Source organism: Echinops telfairi, unplaced genomic scaffold (genome assembly GCF_000313985.2).
Source record: "Echinops telfairi isolate 266 unplaced genomic scaffold, ASM31398v2 ScPeMD7_3533;HRSCAF=4204_0, whole genome shotgun sequence".
NCBI classification, from domain to species: domain Eukaryota; kingdom Metazoa; phylum Chordata; class Mammalia; order Afrosoricida; family Tenrecidae; genus Echinops; species Echinops telfairi.
Genome location: NW_022107431.1, coordinates 39,809,902 through 39,817,838, shown reverse-complemented (window position 1 = coordinate 39,817,838; position 7,937 = coordinate 39,809,902). Strand labels below are relative to the sequence as shown.

Below are 7,937 nucleotides of genomic sequence, written 5' to 3'. Positions count from 1 at the left end.
GAATTAGAACAAACAGGCTTTATTAGGGAGAAAAACCCAGCCTGGGCGAAGTCCCACAGTCCACAATGTCCGGGCTGGAGGAGTCGCATTGCAGGCTACAGGGCTGCTGCTTATATGGACAGGTATGTCCGGGGTTCTGGAATGTAAGGTGTCTTCCTGGTTCCGGGTGTATTTGTGCTGGGTGCAGAGTGGTGGGCAAGAACAAAGTGGGCACTGAGCCAGACGGGCTGTGCTGGTGCCGGGTGCAGAGCGGCAGGTCAAGAACAAAGCGGGCCATTAGCCAGCTCTGGTCAGCTCCGCAGGTGTGTGGGGGAGATTCAAGGCCACTTGCTGCTAGTTGTTTCAGCTAGCTCTGGTCAGCTCTGCCTGGGTAGGGGAAACTCAAGGTCACTTGTTCTAGAAGCCAGCCTGGTATTGATCCGGCCATACACTTTATATTAAAAGCAATTGCATATTGAGAAAACAGCCCAGCCCAGCCAAATCAAGTCTATAAGTTCGATATTGGCCTATATGTCAGATATTGTCTATAAATTCCGAATGCAGAAAGATCATAGGCCAGTGGGTGGAAAGTCTTGTGGATCCAGTGGCGGTGGAAGTATCTCATCACTGGTGTGGGTCTCCACGTGGCTCCTCCAGTTCCCTGATGTGGCTCAACAGGAAGGTATAGCAGAGAGAGTGTGTGGCCTACCTCCGGGGAGAAGGAAAGGAAGTTCCAGAGTCCTCAAGAGCAGGCGATGCCCACAAGGAGGCATCATCAGGCTATGACCTGATCAACGGAGGCAAGATGGCAGGCAGGCCTGTGAGGTCACCAGAGCTCAGGGACTAGTGCCTAGAGTCAGTGAGGCTGGCTGGGACTGAGTGGAGAAAGCCCCGCAAACAACATTGATATGCCAGCAAATGTAAGCGCGGACGCCACTGTCCCCTTGCCCACAGTACATCCTGACCATCGTCCCTGAGGACCAAGACAGCCATCACAAGGTAAATTGGGAACATAGGAGCTTAGCCAGAGCCGTGAGAAAGCAGCCTGGTGAGCTGACCCCGCAGAACTGTCCCACCCCTGTGGGGGTCACTCTCTTGCATGAGTTTAGACTGGCTCCTACCTGTGCGCCCTCCCCCCCCCCCCCCCCCCCCCCCCCCCCAGTTAGCTCACTCTGCCTAATAGCCAGCATTAAGTTAGTTAAGTCACAGCTTGTAGAAGATAATAATGGGCCACCTTGTTTTGGATTACGGAGAAGCTTCCTAAGCTTGTCCACTTGTTTCCATACCCTCTGTTGTGCCCCTTGCTCCCTATTCCTGACTCTGGAGGTCCCACACGATGACCCCGTATAGAACCTCCGAGCCATTGACACAGAATCTCAGTAGAACATGTTAAGGGAGTATGGCGTGATGGGAGGGGTCTCCTTCCCTGAGAAAGCGTCCTGGGAGAACAGTCCGCTCTGGGTGGACAAGACTAGCGGGGATAGAGGTGTACAAACCCAGAGAGTGTGGGAAACACACACACACACACACACCTGGACTGCAGATCAGGCCTCTCCCAGGGAACAGGTAGGATGGGGTTGCCAAACTGGGGCCAGCCTGTCGTGGAGGCGGGGGCAAGAACATGGAGGAGGCGCTGTGGATTTGTGTGTCAGAGAGGACTCAGACGGCCCTGGGAGGAGGGTCGGGGGATGAGCCAGGTGGGAGGCTCAGAAAGAGGTGCAGGTGTCGTGAAGAGCTGTCTAGTCTGTGAAAAGACTGCTGTGTATGTGATAGTGTTCCTGTGTCGGGAGGGGAAAAAAAAAAGCCTGCCAGTAGAAAACTGGGCAACAGATAGGAAAGGCTCTTCACAGAAGACAGCGCGGGATTGAATGGCCAGGCACCTGTGTGAAACAGGGTGCAGCTGCATGAGTTGGAGAAGGGAAGTGGGCATCCCCTTGTCCCTGAATCCCCATTAGATTAACAAATACAAGGGGCTTCAAAAAGTTAATGGAAAACAACAAAAGCTAATGGAATTTTTTCCAAGAACTTTTTGAAGCCCGCTCCTCACGTTGGAATGTAAGCGGTTTTATGTAGAACTGTAACTTTGATGGGAGGGATATCATTTAGGGGCCTTCTGGAAAATACTTAGGCAACAGGTGTCACGATAGCAACTGTCCGCAGGCTTAAATTAACAGTGACCTACATAGGCAGGATTAGTTGAGTACATTTCAGGCAGCTTATACAGCTGCCTTTTTTTTAATGGCGCTGTGGCTTGATAGATTTCAGAACAGCGCGCACCAGGGACCTGAGTTACGATGGCGTGTCCGCACATGTAGGTGCCCAAAGAGATGTCTGTGAAGACATTTCGTCACACTGTTCATGGGCTAGCTCAAGAGAATTGGGAGTTGTTTCTACACTCTGTACCTATCATCGTCTTTTTACGGTGGGTAGCTTCAAAGTAAAAGCAAAGCTATATCCCACAGTGGGAAGGAGGATGGGTAGAAGGTGAAGCGTTTAAAAGTGCATTGCCCACTGAACAGAAGGTGGGGGCAGAATTGGCGGCCTCATGGTGGTGGTTGTACCTGGCTTGGGCTCCAAACCACCAGCCGCTGCAAAGAAGAAAGTTGGGGCTTTTTACTCTCATAAAGGGTTAAAGTCTCGGGAACTCACAGGGGCAGTTCTACCCTGTCCTACAGGGTCTCTGTCCATCAACATCAACTTACTGGCAATGAGGGCTCTTGCAGGGCTCCCCGTAACCATGTAGACTATTGCCGGTTTCAGGACGGGGTAGGACTTCATCCATTGATGTCCAACAAGCCATCGTAGCTATTGCTTGGGGCTTTAGGGGCGAAGGGGGAGGTTCACAGTCATCCGGGTGGGGTCGAGTCAGTAGAGCACAGGGCCAAGAAGAGCGTCTTTAAGGAAACCCTTACGTTACCCTGTGCCGTCAACTTCCCCGTGGGTGGAACCTTTTGAATCACCCTTGGGTGTCTGCCCTTTCCTTTCACCACCTGTCTAATCCTCAGCAAACTTCCCTCATGTCCCACCTGCCACGTAAGCCCTGTCACCTCTCCACTTGCTCCTCCAGCCACCTCAGCACCTCACGTATAGACAGCTGCACAAGCTCCTGCCTGCAGCCTCGGCCTGCCCTGCCATCACGCCGAGGCTCATCAGCTTAGCGTTTTAAGCATGTCCGTCCTCTGCTAGACATGTCCAGCAGCTCCACGGGAGCACTGCTTGGGACTTAGCACTCTTGTGGCAGGCCTCAGCTTTTAGCTCCATTAGTGAGCGTCGAACTGCCAACCAGGTGCTCCTTGGGAGGAAGATGGTGCTTCCTACTCCCAAGAAGGGTTACAGTCTTGGAAACCTGGAAGGGGCAATTTTACCCTGCCCTAGGGTCACTGTGAGTCGGCATCGACTTGGAGTGAGTGAGTGAGTCTCAGTCAGAACTGACTTGATGGCAAAGCCTTTTCCTAGTTTAGTCCCCAGTTCCAAACCACCAGCTGCTCCTCAGGAGAGAGACAGGGCTTTCTACTCCTGTTAACTGTTACAGTCTGGGAAACCAGGGGCAGTTCCACCCTGTCGCTGGCAGGTGCTCTGAGTCGGCATCAGCTCCATAGCTGTGAGTGAGTGAAGTACACCAGCACTCTGGTTGGGATTTCTGTAGTGCCTGGATCCTAGCAGATTCTGACTCAACCCATAGCCATCATCTTGTCTGCACTCGGTGCTGTAGATGACCACTCAGGCTAATGTCATCCACAGCCCTCTGATGCTTACTCACCTGTGTGTCTCGTCAAAAAGAGCCTGGACTCTCTTTGAGGCGTGAGCTTCTCAAGTTTCTGTTTCATGTCTTCCGAGAGCAGTGGGGACTGGCAGTGGCCAGGCAGTGGTTTAGAATGGAATAACTGTCCAAAGGAATGAGTCAGCCCACTGAAGGTGGCGTGTTGGGCAGTCCTTTGATCAGAATGTCACAGAAGCTGGGGGAACAGAAATGCTTTCCCTAGCTTGCGGGTTTCTGCTCACTCAAAGCACCAGGGACGCAGAATGCTGTTTCCAGAAAGAAATCTGGTTCCTTTGAACATTGGTCCTGAAGAAAACATTTGCCCAGAGGAAGACTTTGTGAGGTGTTCGAAAACCCACCTTGGGTTGTGTAAGCTGTTTGGTCAGGAAGAAGTCGGCCCCTGTGGTCGGCTTCACAGAACTTTACAGACAAACCGAGCAGGCACTCCGTCTTCCACTGTGGAGAGAGAACCGAGAGTACTGTAGGCCCCACCTGCCCTGACTAGGAAAATTCCAGAAAAAAAAAATGGCACCAGCCTGGTCTCCGCCCCCGGGGTGAACTGTGCAGAGGCGCAGACTTGTCCAAGCTGTCACCTGTCCACCCTCTGCCCAGGTGGCGCTCGGAGCAATGTCCAGCCTGAATTCCCCAGTTGCTGCTATGGCGTTGAACTCCTGGCGAGCCTGCGCGACGGGCGAGAACTGCCCCCCAGGGGTCTTCTCCGCCGTCAACTCAGGCTGTGTTGAAGGGCGCTAGTCCTTGGTTGGTGTTTAGTGGGTACAAGCCATGTACTGCCTCTGTTCCTTTATATATTGCGAAACTAGGGGATGGTGTTTTTTTCTTTGTTTCCTTATCCAAATGTATATTTTGAAATCCAGCTTTGTTGTTTTTGTTTTCTCTTCAGGTGAGAAGCCATTTACTTGTGAAATTTGCGGCAAATCTTTCACAGCCAAGAGTTCTCTTCAGACGCACATCAGAATCCACCGGTAACGTTTCACAGAGAATTTTCTGCATTCAGCTCTGGGGTTCACTGGGGCGACGTACTGCCTAGATAGGCCTTCCCCCCAGCTTAGCACTCTGGTAGGATTGTTCTGGGCCGTCTCTTTCTTCCTTTTCTCTTCCTCAATCCCGGAAAGTCCCATGTAGGAAAAATTGGGACAGCCAATTCTGCTTAGAAGTTTGCTCATCGATTTCATGGATTGAATCTTGATTTGGGGGCCATGTGCCGGTCCAAGGCTTCCCAAAACTCAATTTTAAAAATAACGCTAATAAATTTTACATAAATGTTTTTTTCTTAAATCATTTGTTCACACCACTTACTTCCAGATTGAAGCTGGGAGTTGTTCTCACAGCATCAGACATCATTAAGAGCTGCTTGAATGTTAGCATCGGACCTGTCTTCAGGCATTGGGGGAAGACTAAGAACAGAAAAGCCTCTTTACTTTCTGATCTGAAACCTGTGCTGTGGACCCATACATTGTATCTCATCCTGCCCAACCCCCTCTGCTGCCCTTTCTTCTGAACCACCCCCCAACCTTCATTTTATTCTATTCTATTCTATTCTTTCTGATTAGGTTAGAATCATAAGCTGCGGGAGGTTAAGTCGCTCCAAGTCCTTCGGGTAGTAACATACCCGTGACTTATGATTTCCAGTCCAACTCACTGTTCCCTCTTCCTGGCTTCCCGTAAAGATTGACAGCCTCTCTGGGAGTCAGAACCAGTCCGATGGCAGGGAGCGTGGTTTGGTGTTCCTCCCCAAATAGGCGAGGCCCGAGCTGCGCGTCCGTCTTACACATACTGTGCATGCTTTCTCGTAGAGGAGAAAAGCCGTATTCTTGCAACATATGCGGCAAATCCTTCTCGGACTCCAGTGCCAAGCGGAGACACTGCATTCTCCACACGGGCAAAAAGCCTTTCTCCTGCCCGGAGTGCAATTTACAGTTTGCCCGCTTAGACAACTTGAAAGCTCACTTGAAAATCCACAGCAAAGAGAAGCCCGTTGCAGACCCCAGCAGCAGGTCCAGCAGTAATGGTACCGACGAGGTGCGGAATATTCTCCATCTGCAGCCGTATCAGCTCTCGGCCTCCGGAGAGCAGGAAATCCAGCTTCTCGTCACCGATTCTGTACATAACATCAATTTCATGCCCGGCCCCAGCCAGGGCATCAGCATCATGGCAGCCGAGAGCTCCCAGAGCCTGACCCCCGACCAGACTGCCAATCTCACCCTGCTCACGCAGCAGCCAGAGCAGCTGCAGGGTCTGATTCTGTCCGCACAGCAGGAGCAAACCGAGCACATCCAGGGCCTCAATGTGATCGGAAGCCAGATGGAGCCCACCCAGCCAGAGCCAGTGCACGTCATCACACTCTCCAAGGAAACCCTGGAATGCCTTCACGCCCAGCAGGAACCCACAGGGGAGCTCCAGCTAGCAGCAAGTACTGCCGACCCGGCTCAGCACCTGCAGCTGGCCCAGGAGGCTGGCCCCCCGCTACCCGCCCAGCACGCACCCCAGCCCACCCCACTTAGCCAGGGCCAGAGCTGACCTGTCAGCGTGGGGGGCTCCTCTCCTTGGCCTCTTCTCTGGAAGCCAGCCGCATCTGGATGGTAAACGCCTGAGGTCCGGCTTTCTGAAAGGCTGGCGTGCACATCCTTGCAGAGATGTGATAACTAGCTGGTTCCTGTAACGCCTTTCGGGCAGCGAGCTGCACCCATCCTGGGTTAAAGAGGACCGGCTTGGTTTTAGCGGATTTTCATTTTCTTCATCTATTGCATCTCTTAAGACTGAAGCACTTTTTCTTGAGGGTGTTCATTTAGAGTTTTCTGTAGATGGTAATGCTCACAGTCAGAGGTTATGGGCTTGCTGACGATTCCACATGTTGATAGAATTGGGTCAAGTGTTGATTCCACTTCCTGATTTCTCTCGGATGCCAACCACTGTATGCCGACCGCAGCCCACTCAGGGCTGCATGTGACAGGTCACGGTTGGGGAATTTGCCCTTGTAAGGTTTCCAATCCCCCAAAAAAGAAGAGTCAGCTCTCAGTATTTATTCTCACCATGGCCTCTTGATGTCATGCTTAGGTAGATTCAGGACATGGAAACTACAGTTTATGTAGTTACTCAGTTAATGTAGCCAGAAAGCCTAAACTATAGGAGGTTTTTGTTTAATTCTGAACTCAATTTTTCAGAGAAACGTGGACTTAAAATTTTAATTTAAGTATCTAGATTCGATCAAGACCCCTCCCCCCAAGTATATTCTAAATAAAGCAAAGAGATTTGCTCTTCTCGATAAAGTAAAAGCTTTCTTAAATACCCTGCTTTCTTAAATACCTTTCTTAAATATTACTCAGTATGGTTTCAGTGTGAAATGTGCTCTGCCAAATTCTAAATGATCTAAACATGTCGATCCTGGGTAATCTTCTGGAGATGGGAACGTGTTATAATTTTGAACTTTATTGCAAACTAAATTCAATCCCACGAAACGGATACATCATTCCTTTAAACATCCGTTTCCACTCTTAAAAGCAATTTGGGACCTCAGAGACTGAGTTAGTAGTCAGTACACGTGACTTTAATCATTTTCTGATTTTAAATAGCCAAAAGGTTCAAGTATGTTTGGGGTGGGTTTTACAGCTTACTGTCTGTTTTTTTGTTGTTGTTTTTTCCCCCATTTTGTAAGCACTTTACTCACCACTCACTCTCAAGTAAACTGGTAGGGTTTTTTTTTAATAGAAGCCACCACCCCCAAAAAAAGGTGTATAATGGGTTATCTAAATTAGCAAAATGCTGGTGGGGAATAGAGGTGACAGACCCTGATGTTACCAGTCTTTCTACAGGAGTTCCGTCTGCCTCGGATGTGTTTGATTCCACTCGAATCAAGGTAACTGTTTGGGGGGAGTAGCGTAATCGAGAACTCTTCAGATTTGAGATCAGATGATCCATTTGCCAAGCTGTCTATCATTATGTGTAACTCAGACTTTTCAGAATGATAAGTTGTATGGGTTCCAACCAAAATCAAGTTAAATCAGACCTGACTAGTTAGTGTAAGCGTTATAAATACAGTTATACTCTCTAGGTACGATTTCAGGTTGCTTTTGATTCAGGCATTTAAAGTTGTTTAACCAGATCCTTAAAATGGAACGTTCTTATTGACCGTTTTCCCACCCAGTAGGCATACATAGTATTAAAATCTGTGACATTTTTT

At 49.9% G+C, this 7,937-nt stretch overlaps 1 protein-coding gene across 2 annotated transcripts in view; it reads left to right on the top strand.

Annotated features, from left to right (window-relative positions):
- Nucleotides 1-7,934, top strand: part of ZBTB24 (zinc finger and BTB domain containing 24) — a 21,010-nt gene extending 13,076 nt beyond the window's left edge. For both annotated transcript variants that reach the window (XM_004702002.2, XM_045294699.1), the window contains exons 6-7: nt 4,641-4,722; nt 5,554-7,934. In XM_004702002.2, coding sequence (XP_004702059.1) covers nt 4,641-4,722; nt 5,554-6,277 — 806 coding nt within the window. In that variant the 3' untranslated portion in view covers nt 6,278-7,934. The remainder of the gene's footprint in view (nt 1-4,640; nt 4,723-5,553) is intronic.
- Nucleotides 7,935-7,937: the final 3 nt, after the last annotated feature.